Below are 19,627 nucleotides of genomic sequence, written 5' to 3' on the forward strand. Positions count from 1 at the left end.
TAAGAGGTTGTTAGCCTTAGTGATCCCATCTTGGGGAATAAGTACGTACTCGCGAAAAAACGGGTGGCCTAATAGAGGGTTCGCTATTTAGCGAATGGTTGGTCATTCGTCGGGTGGTATAATTCTGAGGGCCATCCATGAGTGCTTCCTAGTTGCTTCTTGTGATGCCATATGTCCAGGTAGGAGGTAAGGGTATAACAATGTACCACTTGGGACTAAAAAACTGTTTAGATACCCAAAATAGGAAAAAGAAGACTTAGTTTAGGTACCAATTTGTAGGTTAAACATTTTTCTTAAATAGACTTAATGGTTTGACTAACGAATGTATCAACTTGAGAAAAAAAAGTAATTTAGGTACCACTTGTGACAAAAAAATTTAGGTATCAAAATGAAAAAAAATAGATACAAATTTGTGAATTAAGTCAAAATTATATTTAATGCAGCTACAAATATTTAATGGTGTATTTAGATAAAAAATCATCTTTATCAAGAAATTTAATATTTTAAAAAAAATTTCAAAAATAAATATGTGTAACTCATATTCTATATTCAAATTCTTCATAAACATAATTTTATTATATAATAAAGTCTAGAAATACACATGATATTTGTATTGCATATTTTTAATATAATTACTTTTCCTTTATAATTATTTTTGAGTGATGAATTTTCAATGAACTAATTTTTCTAAAAAATATTTATTAATCACAAAAAATAATATTCTAAAAGACTAACAATTTAAAAATTTTAGAAAGAATACCGCTTTTCTTTTCTTTTTTTTTATAAATTCCAATGAGAAAAAGTAATTTAAATTCAAATAAGTTGGGGAAAAAAAAAACTGAAGTAGAAACAGAGGCCGGCCTGGCAAATCTGGGAACTAGCTACTCCGTTCAAATCACCCACTTTATTTTATCACTTTGAAAGTAAATTCAGATCGGCGAGAGGTTAGAAGGTAGCATTTGGGCGTGAAATGTCAATGGGGACCGATACCACTTGGGTTGGGAAGAAGCCTTTGAGGCGCATCGGAGGAATGTCCGATGCTCTCTCCATTGCCGCCGATCTTGGTTTCTCTGTTCCCCCTCCTCCTTCTCAGGTTCCTCCTTTTTTCTGTTTCTTAATTAATTCCATTTGCTTTGCGTCTTATAATTTCTTTTCTTTTTGGTAGATTTTATTGATATTTAATTATTGGATTTTATAAGTTCAACTTTCAAATCACGCAATTTCAAAATCCTCATTCCTCGCTGCAGTTTGTGTAACGAATTTGGGTTTTTGATGCTTATGCTGAAATCGTTTGGCATCCCCCCCTTCTCACCCTTTTAATGGTTAATTTTATGAAGAAATTAACCTTCAAAACCATATGATCTCGTTGCTTGAATTGTAAATTTAGGGTTCCTTAGCAATAGCTGAAGTCTGAGATTTTCATTTAACTTTTCAAAGACGTATGGTTTTAGCCAGTCAACTAAAATGGCAGATAAGTTACTCATACATGTCTGATATAATCGAGACTAAGATATATCGTCTCAAAGCCTAATATCTCGAGCATTTTCCTCTTTAATTTCATTGTTGAATAGTTTGTACATTGTCGTCTATGGAACTAAAAGTGTATAATCAGAATTAATGTTGTTTTTCTTTTATAGGAAGAAGTGCAAAACTTATCATCTGCTACAGGAGAAAACGGTGATGACTTGATAAAGGTATTAAGAGAGCTAACCACTGTACAGAGAAAGATAGCCGATTTGCAAGTTGAACTACAGGGCCGAAAGGTAAGCTCCCCAGGTTATTTATTCTATCTGCATTGTTTTTTTCACTCCTTGTAAGGTTCATTGCTTGGCACTTTTGAATAGTATTACAGGTTTACAGTTGACCAGAAGAAATTAAACTCTCGAGTATTTATAAGGGTTGGATTTATTACTGAAAATAAAATAAATGAGCAGTTCAATTACATGTTTGTTCGTTCAAAATAGGAATGATAAATAAATGGACAACTCACACTAAAACCTTGGTAGCTTCATATGTTTATGTAGTTTTCACTCCAACTTTTAGTATACATTTGAAAATATTTTAATGTAAAATTTAAAAGTATTTTGTAGAAAACAATGAATTTTGCTTTTAACTTAATCTTGCTGATTCAACTACAGTACAGTTCTCTAACTGCATGTTTTCTACTTTAACTGACCCATTTTATGGTATGTATAGGATGACAAAAATGTTGCACACCTTACACACGTGAGTGAAATGGAAAAGAAGTGTGAAACATTGGCGAGGATTACTACTATATTGAAAGATGTTATTCAGAATAAGGTAATTTCAGGTTTTCTTATTGTGTACTTTAGCATGCTACTGTCCGGATTGTCTCATGATACGTTTTTTTGATGGAATTTTATAGATATAGACTCATATGTGCAACATATGACTTCCATTTTAGTGGTTTTGAATTTCTCTGCCACTACTTTCTGCAACAATTCCTTTTGATCTTTTTACTTGTCAATAGGGTTAGGAAGATAAGAGATTTTATTTCTGCTCTTAGTAAGTTTTATGTCTGGTTTTAGAACTCCCATGACCCAGACCAAATTCAACTTTCAAAATTCTTATCAAAATGGTGCTGTAAACAATAATGGAACTACAGAAATGTGCATATCATTTATTGGTGATCCTTGACGGCTTTGTTGTTTATATATTATTCGTGGATTTCAGACTGTATTGACCTGTTTGTGTTGATACCCTTGTGAGGACTATGTCATTGGCTTATTTATTTTGTCCCAAGAAAATTGTGTTGAAAACAGAAACAAAAAATTTGTCCATAGCTTTCCTACAATTAGATATTGTCTTTGCCCTAACACATTGTATTCCTACTTTTCATATCACACAACCAAGATGAGTTCATTTATTATCTGACTATTTTTCTCTTGCTTTATTATTTTGGCAGGATCGAATTATAGCTCGTCTGCAACAACCTTATTCCCTAGATTGCATTCCCGTGGAAGCAGAATATCAGGTTTTCCGTTCTTCTGTGGTTTAGTTTAAATATAAGCACAGAAAAGAATTTGAGATTTTGGTTCTTGTTTTCCTTGGTCTAGTGATGAGTGCTTACAGGTAGAACTTCTGTGTTCAGTTGCTTTTTAGATTCTAAGCTATTGAATTTGGTACTGGTCTGGAAAGTTTATTATAGTGGAACATGGGAACTAGACGTTTAGGTTGCTACTTTCCTCATGCATTTTTGGTAGTTGCTTTAAAGATGAGATTTACTTTTGTTTTCATGAACCAGAATATTCGTATCTGGTGAAGATCACCTGAAAAAACTTTCAACTTCACAATCTGCCAAACATGATCCTGGATCAAGTACTTGTAGGTTATGAACATACTTTAAATATCAGTTTATTTGTTTAACCTTTTTTCCCTATCTTGTCCTCAATTTGTATTTATCTGCTTTGTCACGTTATACTAGTGAAAACAACATATTCCACATTCAGTTCCAAAATTTCAGATTTTATGCAATTTTACATGAAAATTTAATCATTAAAAAGATTAACATGTTGCCCACTGGGCTTCATGACATTGCAATTGGGTCTGTAAGGTATGAACTCTTGTGCGAATTTTTTGTTAGTTTATGATGAAAGGTCAGAGGAGAATTGGATTATTGATATAGTTATTTTGGATATGCACTGATTCAGTTACTTTGATTCCTCCCATTGCATGCGAACCTTGTAGTATCAGAATGGAAATTGAGAAGTTTAAGGATATTAGTTTGTTGAAAGATACAAGACAGTAGATATTAGAAAAAAATCATATATTCGAATGCAATTTTCTAAATAATGCCATGTTAAAGTATTGAATGCACGATTATGCACGTTTTAGTAGTATTCTTCCATACAAAAAATAAACTGAAAACAAGAATAACAAATTTAGGCTTTTTGGCTGGTTGTTTTAGTTCAATTTGTGAACCAAAAAGAGAAGGATTTAGTTTCACTACTAAAGGCCATTTTACTTGGATTTATGCAGAAACAATTTTCTGAATTACTGATGAAGGCTGCAAGTGATTATGGTGCATTGACTGCTGCTGTTACTGATTTCCAATGGAGCCAAAACTTTAAGGAGCCTCCTTCAGTTTGGGGGGTAGGATTAAAGATGCATTTTGATATATATATATGTACGATCAAGAGCGTGACATTTTGCCTCTCTTATGTGATGTTGTTTTCCTTTTCCTTACACAGGAGATGCTCCGTCCAATTCCAGTTGCATTAGCATCCTGCACCCGATTCTTTGAGGCCATGTCTGCAACAAGAGAGTCATTTGCAACCCTTCAAAATTTGAGAGTGGGGCATTCTGCAACCCCATTACCAACAACACCAGTCAAGGATCCCTCCCATAGAGCAATAGGAGGAGACTCAGAGCACACAACTCTTCCGGCTTGGAAAAATGAAACGAGTTTTGATGACTTAGCTATCAAAAGCCTCAGAAGCCAAGAACTTGAACGCCAAGAAGCAGATGATGAAAATAGCGAGGTGGGGGACTTTGATCCTGTCGATGGTACAAGCCACAGGAGATTGTCTTGGCCTCCGTCAGTTAAAAAGAATGGTCTGTAACCTCTATCATGTAAGTACTTGCTTGCTCTGGTTTGTTTCCTCCCTAGTAAGTATTGTCTTTAATCCATAGTAGTATTGTTTGCCTGAAAATTGAGCAATAAATAACAATGAGTCTGCATATTATCTTTTCTTTGTTTTCTTCTTTCCCCAAACATATTATATATCCACTCAGTGTTCTTATTTGAAATCAATGCTATGTTTGAAGTCACTTCTCTAATTCAAATAAACCCTTATCTTCTTATTTGCACTTAAATATGCTTTTCTTAAAGGAAACTTAAATATGGTTTTACATTAAAATGAAAGGGTGATTTATGTTAAGAGTTTGTTGAGGTATAAATTAAAGCTTAGTGGCATATTTGGATACTATTTTTTAAAAAAAAATGAGCATAAATTAAAGGAATTCATTTATGCGTAATAAAATGATTTATTTTTATATAAAATTTATAAAAATTAATTTAAGGGGAGGGATTCACTTACATTGATGTAAAACTTAAGTGATTTTATCCTTCTATAACTTTTTATATGATTAATATTTTAACAATTCAAACGTCATATTTCATTATTGTAGATCATGCATATCAAGTTACGCATAAATTAAAGTTTTTTAACTATTTGTTATATGTAAACAACAGGAGGAAGGGGAAAGGGCTTTCAAACACAGGAATTGAACCTTAGACCTCATGTCAATAAACTTGAAACCTAAGTTTGTCACCAAGCTAGTAGTATGATTGGCATTAAAATTTGAGTCTTTAGATAATATAATTTTAATGTCTCAATTTTATCTTTTTAACCAAAGTTTCATTTTTTAAATATTTTTTATAAATATAAATTTACATAAATTCATGTCATCTACATATGTAGGTGTGTCATAATTTGGTATGAATAGAAGCAAAGAAAATTTCTAACTCAATAGAACTACACTGGTGTAAGTGTTTGGCAAGACCCTTTATCATAGAGCTCATATTAAATTAGTTTCTCTACTATTCTAAGAATTAATTTAATCTTTATGCTATTAAAAATAATTAAATAAGGTCAAATTTTTACAGAGTTAACATTTATTGATAAAAAAATGTCATTTATTGTTGAACAAAGTTAATATTTTGAAAGTTTTTATGGTTTTATAAATAATCTTTTTGTCTAGTGTTTGTAGATACTCAATTTTTTGTTATTAACACTTCTGTCAATAATAGTTCAGGAAATATCATTCATTGCATAACCACTCTATGTTGAGAAAGTTATGGAGCTAAACTTAAGAAAGTTGACAGAATTCTTAGGTTTGCTCCACTGTTGGGATGTTTTGGAGAACATGGTTTAGAGGCTTAGATACAGATATTGTTAAGAATTCTACTTTTTAACCTTTTTTTAGAGAGCAAGTGTTTTCTCTCCCTCTCTTTGTTGATCAAACTATGCACTTGCACTTAAGTTTGCAAGTAGCACTCTCTTTGCTAGAATGAGTTACACGAGAATAACTTTAACCAAACTACTATTATATTCACTATTTTCATAACTTCTTTCTCATTACTCACTACTAGTAATATGAGGTTTAAACGTCTCTTTTGGGGGATTTTTTGATCTTTTGACAAACTTATCATCCTATTCCTTCTACAATCATGACAATCCCATAGCTCTTATCTTTCTCATCCCCTTATTGTGTCCATCACCACCGCCTGTCATTGCACTTGTTTTCGAGAGTCTTCTCCGATCTTTCTCTCTGCCATCTCTCTCCGACATCTCGTTTTTCTAAATTGTAACATCTCCTCACTTTACCAAAAGAACTCTCTACATTTTAGTGACTCCATTGGGGAAGAGTGATTACATTTAGTGAAATGCCACCGACTATTATTTTATCTTCACCAAAAATATCGGAAACACTTTTCTTTTGTATCATCCTCAAAGGCCACTGCTTCCTAAGTTCGACCCTCAAGCAATGGAAACACTTCCACCTCATTAAAGCGCGAGATGAATATGAATATTACCATCCATAGATTGTAGGTAATGCTTATATAATTTATGATAGGGTTCATGAACTAGCAGTAACTTCATTCTTAATTTGTAAGAAACTTTGGTCATGATGTTATAACTATCTTTCTAGTAGAAGTAAATAACTCCCCTGACTGCAGTTATGATAACTCAAAATTTGGTCGCTAATAATTCATATGCAAGGTCTGAGTAATTTTTTTCACTTAGGTAGAGACATGATTTCCCTAGTGGATTCCCCAGTCACAATTAAGATTGTTCAAAACTTGGCTGCTAATAATTTATACACAGGGTTTGAGAAATTTATTTCACCAGTGAAAGAGGATAACTCCCCTGGCCATAACTATAATCATTTAAATTTTGGCCACTAGTAAGTTATATGTAGACTTTGAGTAATTTACTCCACTTAAGTGGAGATATGATCTCCCTAGTGAAAATGGAAAATTACCTTGATTGTAGCTATAATCGCTCATACTTGGGCCACAGAATTATAATTTAGTTGAGCAAGCTTACAATACTACTAATCTTTTGTTATTCTATCATGCTGAAGATAATTTGATTAATAAAATAAGAAAGTACCAAAAGATCACATCGGTCTAGAAACCTAAAAAGAAATCGAAGAAGAGATGCTTGATCTAAATGCTTTCATTCCACTTAGACTACTTGTACCAAAAGCATTATTCACAAATTTAGATATCTGTAAAGGTTATTTATGAGTTAGTCGTGCTAGAAAGTATGGTTGCAATCTATAACTTTTAATACTAAGGTGGGAGAAGCACAAAGAACAACTAGAACAATATTAGAAACATTACTATCACTAAATCCATCCTTAGAAGTAGACTTGACAATTTCACAATTATGTAGTCATCTATTTTCTTCTTCTGCAAGAAATACTTGTGAGATGGCATGACCTCAGCTTGCAATCTTGTTTTTCATGGTAACATATGGAATTAAAAATTATTATATATACTTTAAATAAGAGGAAATGGGATTTATAAATCATTAAATAATTTAATGCTCCAAGGAGAAACTAATGATCCTTGTGGGGGCAAACCTTAGAAGGTATGATCCTACTTTGTAGTTGTTTTTGTTTCTTCCTAGCTATAATTTCATACACAGGTGCTTATCTTTCATGCATATGTGGTTTTAATGTGCTTTGTTGATTATAATTTGAAAAAGGAAATCCACTTAATCTTGTTCAGAATGTCCACTTAATCTTGTTCAGAAAGGATTAGAGAATACAAGACTTTGTCATACTAGATTTGTAATAGCATGTTTATTTGGTATCTTAAATTATTATTATTATTATTTAAAAAGGGTCACTTACATTGAGATTTGAGAAGGAAATACAATTTTAAATATTAAGAAGAATTGTTGAAATTGATTATTATTATTATTATTATTATTATTAGTCCTTTTATTATTATTATTATTATTATTAGTCCTTTTATAAATTTCACTCTAAAAGAAATACTTAGATTTATCTTAAGCCCCTGAATATTTTCTCAAGATATTCCTTTTAATTATTTTTACATTAAAAAAATCACCATTGAATATAATTCATTCATATATATTTGTTTGATATGTAAATTAATTCTTTTTACCCGTGCTATGCATAAAATGATTAAATTAGTTGATATAGATTTTTAATATCTTAAAATTTTCACAAATAACATGATTAAAAACTTTAAACATAATAATCAAGAAATTAAAACTTGAAAAAATGATAATTGATGTTAGAATGAATATATTATTATTTAAAATTAATATTTTTATTTAGAATCATATGAATAATAGTTTCACACTTGTGAGATATACGGGATGGTTGCATATGTCAATTAAAATATTAAATTATTGTACATTCTCTTACTAATGTGATGAATAATATGATAAAAACTTTAAACGTATTATTAACACAAATAAAAGTATGATTTTTAAGGTAGATGGTAAAATTTTGGAAATTATTTTTTAAATTATTAAAAATAAAATGGTCAACTTATCAAAACAACAATAATAATATGATGAATTGTGAATTTAATTTTTTTTAAATTGTTCATGGTCCATATTTAGTGTTCATAGTTGCTCCTCTCAACAATATTGTCTTTGAAACTCGAACTCATATTCTCCTTTTAAGAATAAAATGTATCTTAATATTACATCCAACGATTTTTGATAATTGTAAATTTGGTTTGTAATAAAATTTTGTATTAATTAATAAACACATAACATAGATAGCATTAATTTACATAAAAAGAACTATCCATTAGTATTTTATGTTTCACTTGTTTGTTAATCTATTAGTCAATTAATGTTTTTAATGATAAAGAATAATATTCATAATAAGTATAAAACAAATCTAAACATTGCTAAGTTCATAAAACTAACGTAATAATTGGATTTATATAAAATTAATTTAGTGAGAGTTACATTATAAAAAATACAATTAATTTAACCAAAATAAAGTTACATCAAGAAAATGAGCATATAATGGAAATATTAAAAAAGCTATATTTATAAATCACTTATTAAAAGTTGTAAAGTGGATTTAATATGAGAAAAAAGTTATATACGTAAAATTATTGTAAATTTATTAAGGTAGTCGGTACCGTATTAGTAAATACATTATTTTTCTATTAGAATTGGTATGTATTGATATTGGTATGTGATGTACCTTTTCAAATTTATTGAAAATTTTTAAAAAATATTTAATTTATGCATTTTAATATTTAAAAATATTAAATGAATGATATTAAATATATTTTGAATATAAATATTTATCAATTATATAAAATACTCATCAATAAACTCTAAAATCAAAATCTATCATTCAGTAAATTTAAAATTAACAAAAAAAAACATCTAATGTATTAAACGAGAATATAATCCACAACATTAACCCATTTAATACTAACATACATATCAAAGGTTGAAAGAGGTTTTCTGAAACCAAGCTAAAAGCTAAAATATTAGGTATTTAGGTATTCAACTTCTTTCCCTCTTCCCTAAAAGAAATAAAAGAAGGTAAACGCGAGGAGAAATTATTTTGACCCCTGAGCGAGTTTATTAATTTTTATTATATTTTGATTTTCTATTTTAAAGTTTGTTAGATTAAGTGTAGTTTTGATTAATGCAAGTGTTGATTTTTCAAAGTTTAAAATTTTTAATTCGATCAATTAACTGAAATAGTTAAGAGGGAGGTTTGAATTGACCTTTTAAAAATTGTGGAAGCAAAAGAAAAAGTATGAAATAATGAACTCAAGAAATTTAGAGTGGTTCGGCCCTAATTGCTTACTCCACTACTTAACTTTCCATAATTAACGATTTTTATAAATTCACTAATTTGATGAACCTTTGAGGACAATGTTTAACCTTACAATTCCTTTAAGATTTCTACCAATTCTTAAGATACAAACCCTCTCAAAAGAGCAAACAAAGAAATAATCCTTACAAGATTAGAATGTTTGCCAATTAAGCACTAATACAAAGAAAACACTTGAGCTGATTGAAAAACACTAAATGCTCACAAGTGTATACAAGAAAAATATGAAGAATTTAAGCACAAAGATTGATGGGATGACTTTTTGATCTTTTTGTACTCTCATGTTATTGTTGAACCTTTTGAAGATGATAGTTATACTCCCAAATTGATTTCCATCCATTGTGATTGTTGTAGAATTGAATAGAGTCGTTGGGGATGTAAAAACTAGTGCATTAATGTCACCTCTAACAACATGTATCGATATCTTTTGAGGGTATCGATACTTAAAGCATTTAATGTCCAATTTAGTGACCGTTTCTCCTTTTTCATGTCGATACCTAGAGAAATTTATCGATACTTGATTAAAAGTATCGATACTTTTTTATGCGTATCGATACTTGAGTAATTTTTGAATAATTTTCAAAACATCAAACCTGAAAACCATATCGATATCAAAGGAGGGTATCGATAAATTTTTTTAGGTAATTGCAATTATCGATACTTAACACTTTTGCTCAATTTTTCCTTGAAGTCAGAATATCAATTCGTATCGATATCAAAAAAGGTATCGATACTTAATAATAAGTATTGATATTTTTACTTTGTTCAAAAAATCCAGAATGACAATTCCATATCAATACCAGGCATGAGTATCAATAAAAATGTCTAAGTATCAATACTGTATATTTTTGCTCAATGTTTCTAAACTTCGAAACTTAAAAACAATTTTGTAAATATAAGAGAGCAATTTTTCACTTGTTTTAAAATGATTGAAATTTGTCTAAAGTAATTTTTAAGTGCTCAAAGTAATTTTCAGTGTCTTTGAGAAATCTTAACTTTGAACTTCATTAAGTCTTTGTTCAAAAATAATTTTTGTTATATCAAAATATTTTATCAAATAAAACTTAATTTAACACAAACGAAACAAATGATAAAATAAATATTTTTTTAATATTATTTGGTGTATCATATTCCACTCGGTATGACCGAAATTGACTGGAACGAGCCAGTGCAACTAGTGCAAACTGAAATTTTTACTAGTACAGAAAGGGTCATTTGATGTTTTATTTTAGCACAAAAATAGTGCACACCAATCGAAACAGCCAGAGTCAGTGTGGAGCTGACCACCATAAAATTTACATAACACAATATTAAGAAAAATATGTATTCTAAAATTCAATATAAATTTACTATAAAGAATTATGTATAAATTATAGAATTGAAAACATATTATATATGTTTTAATGGATATTGAATGAAAATATACATATAAAAGTAAATTGGAAAAAAATTGGAGTATTGGAGTTCAATCTAAATATGTATGTATATATTTGCAATATAGTATAAGTATATAAAATACATATTCGATAACAATAAATTATTAAATATATTTAAAGTAAATATATATACTCATTAAAATATATGTGATCTTGGCATTAGTATAACTAAAACCATAGTGAAATCGAATGGAGTTTCTTGAAAAAAAAAAAAATACTCTTAGAGAATTTTTTTTTTCAATGAAATAAATAAATAAATTTTCTTGATGAAAAAAAAGATAACTTCAATTAATAAAATTTAAATATAAAAAGATTGAAGTTTAAAATAATAAAAATTAAGTTATTATAGATGTTTTAAACAAATTCAGATCAAGTCTTGATAGTGAAAAACTAAAATTTAATAAAAATATGAGAAATTTGTTAATTGAGAATTTTTGTTAAAACTAAATAAAAGACTTTAATAAGAAAATAGACTCAGAGGAAAGGAAAGTTGAACTATCTATTTTATTCATGAAATAACCACCTTAATATAGGTGATTTCAATAACTTTAAAAACCAAACTTCTCTTAATAGTTAAGCAACTCATTAGCTAAAAATTAGGAAGCAATCTACAAAAAAGTAGGAACTACTAAAACAAAAACTCTTATTTCATAGAGAAATATCTTAACACCCTCCCTTAAACTGATGTCTGTAGACATCAATTGCAACTAGAGGTGTGCATGGGTCGGGCCGGGCCGGGTTTGGGCCGGGCCCATAAAAAATTTCGGCCAGTTTTCAAGGCTCGTGCCCGGCTCGGCCCGAAATATGGAACTAGAAATTTGTCCAAGCCCGGCTCGGGAAAAAAATGGTAGGCCCGAGCCCGGCTCGGCCCGGCCCGGCCATATTAAAAAAAAATTTCTACTTTTTTTATTAAATAAAAAACTTTAAAATATAATAAATCAAATACATTTAAAACATAAAAACAAATATTAAAACAAAAAACAAATAAAAAATAAGACTAAAATAATTCTTAAAATAATACATAAATTAAAATAAAATAAAAAGTAATTATATTAAATTGAAAATTGAAACAAATTAAAATTAAATTAAGAACTAAATTATATAATAACAAAAGTTTTACAATATTAAAATAACATTAAAAACAACAAAAAGAGTAAAGTAAAATACTAAAGTTACTTAAAATTAAAAATAATTTTTTTAAAAAATAATTTAATATTAAAATCAGGCAGGGCCCGGGCCAAAAAAATCTTACCCGAGGCCCGGCCCATTTTCTAAACGGGCCTCGTTTTTTGTCCAAGCCCATTTTTCGGGCCTATATTTTTACCCAAACCCTCCCATTTTTCTGGCGGGCCTTCGGGCCGGGCCGGGCCGCCCGGCCCATGCACACCTCTAATTGCAACTTCCGTTGAAAAGCATACTTCAAGCATCCTTCTAAGTTTTTCAAACACAATTTGCTTCAATAGCTTTATTAAGATGTCAACTATTGACTTTCACTGTTACAAAACACTAAATCAGTTACACCACCATTTCACAAATTGTGTATAAAATGGTATCTGACAACAATATGTTTACTTATTCCATGAAGAACTGGACTTTTTTGAAATCTTTATTGCTAAAATATAATCACAATAGATAGTTATTGCTTCCTTTTGATGCTGCTGAAGTGTCTCAAGCAATCTTCTCAACCAAAGAACTTGATAGGAGGATAAAGCTGCTGCAACAAATTCAACTTCTATGGATGACAATGTCACTATCTGTTGTTTCTTTGATGACCATGATATTGCTTCAAAACTCATCATAAAGCCAAAACCTGATGAGCTTTTCCTATATTCAAAATCACCGACATAATCACTGCTTGTAAATCTAAATAAGGAGCTTTTCACTTCACCTTTGTGCATAATACCAAAATCAACTGTGCCTTTAAGATAACGAAAGATTCTTTTGGCAGCTAGCAAATGGTTCTTACTTGGATTTTCCATATAACGACTAATTAAGCTAACACCATGCATGATGTTAGGTATTGTGGAATTTATATACACTAAACTTCCAATCATTTGCTTGAACAAAGTAGCATTTATCTTCTTAACTCATAAATGTCATAGCCAACATCTAGCCCGATAAGATATTGTTTACTTTGGGCGTACATGACCCTCACGGTTTTGCTATTAGGAGCGCCCATACACCCTCAAAAGGCCTGCCTAGGGTCTTACATTCACCCCCGTTAAAGATTAGCGTCCTCGGCTGAGGTTTGCCCCATCATCGCTCAAGAGGCACGACCAGTGGCTCTGATATTAATAAATGTCATAGCCAACACCCAGTCTGGTAAGATATTATCTGCTTTGGGTGCACATGACCCTCATAGTTTTGTTCTTGAGAGTGCCTATACACCTCCAAAAGGCCTTTTACCACTTAAGTGTTGCTACCCCTTTATTTAGTTCAGGTCTCTCTCATGTTTTGTGGATGTGGGATTCCCTAGGTTGTTACATTATGTTTTCTTTGCTTTATGCCAAACTTTATCGGAGTACAGGTTAGTTGCAATCATGCATTTTAAATCTACTCAAAACCTCAAGAATGTATTTCTTTTGTGAAATAAATATACCAGTATCTGATTGCCAAAATTCTATGCCAAGGAAGTAATGCATCAATCCCAAATCAGTCATGTCAAACTTAGTCATCATATTTTCTTAAAAGACTTGATCATTAGTTTATCATTGCCAGTATAGATCAAATCATCAATGTAGAGACACACTGCAAGTAATTTTCCGTTACCATCTAATTTGTGAATAGTTTTTTCATGTGAACACTTAAAAAAAATCTTCTTTCGTAAAATAAGCATCTATACGACTATACTCAGCTCTTGGGAGCTTGTTTTAGTCTGTATAGTCCTTTTTTCAATTTGTATACTTTACTTTCATCACCTTGCTTCATGAAACCAGGACATTGATCAATGTATACCTTTTCTCGCAATTCTCCGTATAGAAAGGCTAACTTTACATCTAATTGATAAACCTTTCACAAATTTTGAAGAACTATTGTAGCATCCCAACTACTCGACTGACCAAAGCAGAATGGCTACGATCACGCAAAATTTTAATTGAGACAGTAACAAGCATATTAATGGTGATTAAGAATATTGACTTCATTAAATTGTATCAATCAACCTATGTTGGAATAATTACAATGTTGTTCAAACTCGATTAGAAAATTTTCAAATCCTAAGGCTTAACCTACAGATTGCCCCCACTATATGCATGTTATAGGTGAGAGGAACAAGCTTACACAGGCTTGGTGAATTCTGGCTTAGTCCTTCACTTGCGTATTATGCCTGAAAAGCATAATAGGAAGCTAGGTAAATTCTAATGAACTTAATGATTTTCTAGTATAACATACCCGATCATGATATTATTATATGATATAACTTTAATGGCCTGATTTCCTATTTGACAACACTTGCCTGAGGGCAAATCGCACGTCTTCATAGAGCATTCTTGTCATTCATTTGCATTGACACAACTTGCAAATTGACCCATTTTACACATTGACACAGTTTTTCACTTTCAGCGTTCGTGCACTAGTATATCTTGTAAGATGATTCCTTTTGCACATCTACAATGATTTCATACATGATGATTCATAAACACAAATTCATATTTGTTGAATCATAGTTACAGATTCATACAGGCGGATTCGTACATGCAGATTTATAGATACAGATTCATACATGTGAACTAATTCTTGGCGAACTTAGATTCGCAGGAATATACTTGGTGAATTTAGACTGGAGAATTCATACTCATCAGTTAGTTTTTGCGGATTCTTGCTTGAAAGATTCATAGATAAAGATTCATATATGTTGTATTCGTGCTTGGTGGGCTAGGATGCAAGAAGTCATTCCATGCAAATTCAATCGTATGGATTCGATGAACAGATAGTCTCGTGGATTTTTATATGAAAGAGTCCAACGTATAGCCTTAACATGGAAGCTTAAAGACACATCCACATATCGTCGTATCTTGAAACATGAGGAAAATTCTAGCGGACTATCATAACTTGAAGCATGAGGACAAGTCCAGCGGACTGTCATTGTAACAACCCAGTTTAGACCCTAGTCGGAATAGTAGTTTCTGGACCACGAATATAAGGTAGAAAATATTCTAATATTATTTTCTGTGTTTACAGTATGTGTTTAAGCATGTGTGAAAGTTTCTTGTGAAAATTTTATTGATTGTGTGCTTAATTTAAAAAAAAAAAGACCTAATCGCGTAAAATGTAAAATTGGCCTTCAAAATTTTAAAGTGCTTATTTGCTATGTCTTTATAAATGAGAGGTCCTTATGTTTATATTTGGCCATTGAATTAATGTATGGACATTAATGGACATGAGATAGTGAAATTATAATAAAAATAATAAGGCTAAATATGTAAATGGGTTATTAATGTTTATTAATTAAAATAAAACATCAAATTAAGCCATTATCTCCATGGTTGCCAAAAATTGAAGAAGAAAAGAAAGGAAAAAGAGTTTTAGGGTTTCAGCTAGAAGAATTTGTGATTAAGGTATGAATTTTGCTCGATTTTTATGATTTTTATGTTTTTGTGATCGTTGTTAAGTGATCTAGCTAGCCCATGCTTAGATTTATGGAATTGCTGATAACTTGATGAGACTCCATTGATGAATTCATGAGGTTTTTTGATGTAAAATGATGAAATATGAAAGCTTAGTGCTTGATATACATGTTTTGTAAAGTGCTTTTGAGTAAAAATGTATACTAGGGATTAATTTGTGAAAATGAGAAATTGAGGGGCTAAAATGGGAAACAAATGAAATGTGTGGGCTTATATGAGCTAGGGTAAAATTCGGCTAAGGCATGGTTTTAATGAATTTTGTATATTTGGTGTTTTGTGTAATAATGACTAAAATGTCAAAATGTGTAATTTTAGGGGTTAAAGTGAAAAAATGCCCAAAGATGTATTAAATTGAATATTTTGGTGATTAAATGAGTTAATTTTGAATACATATAGATCAAGAAAAGAGGAATTTAGACCTAGATCGAGGCAAAAATAAAGTGCTCGATTGATCGACTAATATCGTCGTTTTTATGTCCGAGGTAAGTTCGTGTATAATACATATTGTTTGTGTAACATTTATATGTGATGAAATAAATAGAAATGAGATTGAGAAGTTAGAGTATGTGAAATGTGAATTGAATTTGAGGCACTAAGTGTGCGAGAAATGAAATACCTACGGCTATTATAAATGACATTGAGTGTGCGAGAATATAACAGTGATGGCTGAATAAATGGACTAAGTGTACGATACCGATATAAATTCAGTTTAATGAAATGGCACTAAGTGTGCGGTAATATTATAGCTTTAGATAATTAATTGGCACTAAGTGTGCGAGATCAAAGAATGTCTAAAGATGATTGAATGACATTGCGTATCGAGCATTGAAGAGATAAATGTGATAGGTAAGAATGTGATGGTACAGGTATGTATGGAACCTACGTGGTAGATGATATTGTGTATGATATAGATGAGAGATTATATAAATGAATGATAAGTTGAGTTGCATTGTATAGTATTGCGAATGCTTATCATATGCTTAAATTTATAACTTTGAATAACTAAGAGTAATGTGAAGAGTAAATTAAGTGTTAGTTAAGATATTGAATTGTGGATTGATGCGTTAAATGTATTATATCATGAACTTACTAAGCTGTAAGCTTACTCTGTGAAATATTCTCTGTTTTACAGCGTTATAAAGCTAGCTTGGATCTGGTGATCATCAGCGACATCAATCACACTATCGGACAACTATTTTGGTACCATTTTGAGAGTTGTATATATGGTATATAACATGTATAAGCTAGAAGTATTTTGGTATGTTTTGTGATGTGAATATTTGACCATGAGACTTGGCTTGTAAATGTTGGTATATAAGGCTTTTTAAGTTGGCCTAAATGATGTGTTTGATAGGTAAGTTATATGATGTTATAATGTTCATGTGATGGTTTGATTATGGAATGTTAAATTGGCAAGTTTTGTGGTATGAAGTATGTAATAAAATGATAAGTTTATGTATTTGAAATTTATATAAGTTGTGTTGATTTTGGTACATTGATTTGGTAAGTTTTGGTTGAGAAATTGAGTAATGAATTGGTTGGTAATTGGATGGTATGAATATATATACAAATTAGTTAATTTGGTTGCCTATGAATGTATGTAAATGATGCATAAATGTTGTGGTTTTGGTGTGCTTGAGATAGGTGGGAAATGTGGCTTAAACTAAGCCTAATTTCACCCCACACGGTTGAGCACACAGGTGTGTGTCTCGACCGTGTGTTCGTTGTGATTCAGTTATTCAAGTCAGTCTCGAGCACAGCCTGGACACACGGGCGTGTCTGGTGGCCATGTGAGGCACACGGCCTTAGTACATGGGCGTGTGTAACCATTTCAAAGAGTACATGGGTTAAACACACGGACGTGTGATCGGCTGTGTGACCCAAGTCAGTTTTGACCACGGCCAAGGCACACGAGCGTGTCTTGTGGCTGTGTGGTTAAGTCAATATGTATGCCCTGTTCTGCCACGGTTTAGACACACAGGCGTGTCTAAAGCCGTGTGAGGCAAACTGCCTGTTCACACGGACGTGTGACCTGTGAAACTTTGAAAATTTTGTTAAGTTTCTTACAAAATTTGTATGTGCTCGGTTTAGACCCGACCCATTTCTAAAGCATGGTTAAGGTCTCATTGACCTATGTAAGGGACATTATAATGATGTGTGACGGTAATGCTATGATGATTGAGAAATGAATGCGAGATGTTTAGATTTGTCCGGTAACGCCTTTAACCCTAGTCCGGCGACAAATATAGGTTAGGGGTGTTACATTTGATTGGTATTAAAGCTATAGTTTAATCGATTCTAGGACTAATGTAGCGTATGTGAGTCTAGCTATACATGCCGTATATATGAACTGCGATAGTGTGATGATTCTTGACAGTTAAATTATGTTTTTCATATAGCTTATGGATTCTGAACGAGCGATACTTGATGATGTTGAGAGCAATGCGCCCGTTCCCGCTCAGGGGGTAGCACCAACCGAATTTAGGCTGATATCTAGTATTCAAGGAGGAGAGGCTAAGCAAGCCTTCTTCCAAATGATAAGTGAGTGGTTCATAGAGTTCATACGAACGAATCCGGCAGCTCAACAACCTCCACCCTCACCTATTCTTCAACAAGTCCCGATTTTGCCACAAGTAATAGATCCGATTCGACTGAGTAAGCCACCTATTGATAAGATTCATAAACATGGGGCTGAAGAGTTTCGGGCTACGATTGATGATGATGTCGAGAGGGCTGAGTTCTAGCTTAAAAACACTATCCGAGTATTCGATGAGTTGTCTTATACTCCAGATGAATATATTAAATGTGTAGTATCTTTGCTTAGAGATAATGCATATCACTGGTGGAAAACGTTGACATCGGTGGTTCCTAAATAACAAGTTACCTGAGAATTCTTTTAGACCGAGTTCCGGAAGAAGTACATTAGCCAGAGATTCCTCGATCAAAAAAATAGAGTTTTTGGAGTTGAAATAGAGTCGGATGACTGTTATAGAATACGAAAGAGAATTTGTACGTTTGAGTAAGTATGCTCGAAAATACGTGTCTACTAAAAAGATTATGTGCAAAAGATTTGTTGATGGATTGAACGAAGAAATAAAGCTGATAGTTGGAATACTTGACCTGAAAGAATTTGTAGTACTGATTGAGAGGGCTTATAAAGCCGAGGACCATAGCAAAGAAAAGAGATAAGTTGATGCAGAGGCGAGAGATTCGAGGAAGAGATCGATGAATAGATCTTATCATTCTTCATCAAAGAAATCAAGAGATTACTTTAATCGATCGACAGCTTCAATGGGATATCAGAATAGAGATCGCAAGAAGTAATAAACTAATCTTAAAGCTCAAGCCACATCGGTATCGAGCGTTGGCAATATAAAAGATGTTAAGCTTGAGTGCAACAATGTGGAAGATGGCATTTTGGAGAGTGCTGGGGAAAAAGTAATAACCGAGCTTGTTATAGTTGTGGTTCACGAGATCACTTTATAAAAGATTGCCCAGAGCTAGCTAAAAAAGATAATGCTCCGAGCATGAGGTCGAGTAACACTACAGCTAGAGGTAGACCACCGAGAAACACAAGAAATGCGAGTGGTGGTAGAAGTGTGACGCGAGACAATGCAGCAAGATCAGAAGCTAGAGCACCCGCACGAGCCTACACTATTCGATTATGTATAGAAGCTTCACCTCCAA

The 19,627-nt window shown here is 31.7% G+C and overlaps 1 protein-coding gene across 6 annotated transcripts; it reads left to right on the top strand.

Annotated features, from left to right (window-relative positions):
• The first annotated feature begins 812 nt into the window (after positions 1-812).
• On the top strand, positions 813-17,432 carry LOC107955662 (AUGMIN subunit 2). 6 transcript variants are annotated; one of them, XR_001700056.2, is made up of 8 exons: positions 813-1,093; positions 1,638-1,763; positions 2,197-2,301; positions 2,927-2,995; positions 4,000-4,113; positions 4,212-4,593; positions 15,193-15,457; positions 17,073-17,407. XR_001700056.2 is itself a non-coding variant. In XM_016891464.2 (7 exons), exons 1-6 carry the CDS (start codon positions 971-973, stop codon positions 4,581-4,583), a joined length of 909 nt encoding a protein of 302 aa, XP_016746953.1. In that variant the 5' UTR covers positions 813-970; the 3' UTR covers positions 4,584-4,593; positions 17,073-17,432. The 6 variants fall into 6 exon arrangements, 4 of the variants coding, with proteins under 4 accessions (XP_016746953.1, XP_016746955.1, XP_016746956.1 ...); XR_001700055.2 differs by having other exon boundaries at positions 15,072-15,457; positions 17,073-17,340; XM_016891464.2 differs by lacking the exon at positions 15,193-15,457 and having other exon boundaries at positions 17,073-17,432.
• Positions 17,433-19,627: the final 2,195 nt, after the last annotated feature.

This window comes from Gossypium hirsutum, chromosome A07 (assembly GCF_007990345.1).
Source record: "Gossypium hirsutum isolate 1008001.06 chromosome A07, Gossypium_hirsutum_v2.1, whole genome shotgun sequence".
NCBI classification, from domain to species: domain Eukaryota; kingdom Viridiplantae; phylum Streptophyta; class Magnoliopsida; order Malvales; family Malvaceae; genus Gossypium; species Gossypium hirsutum.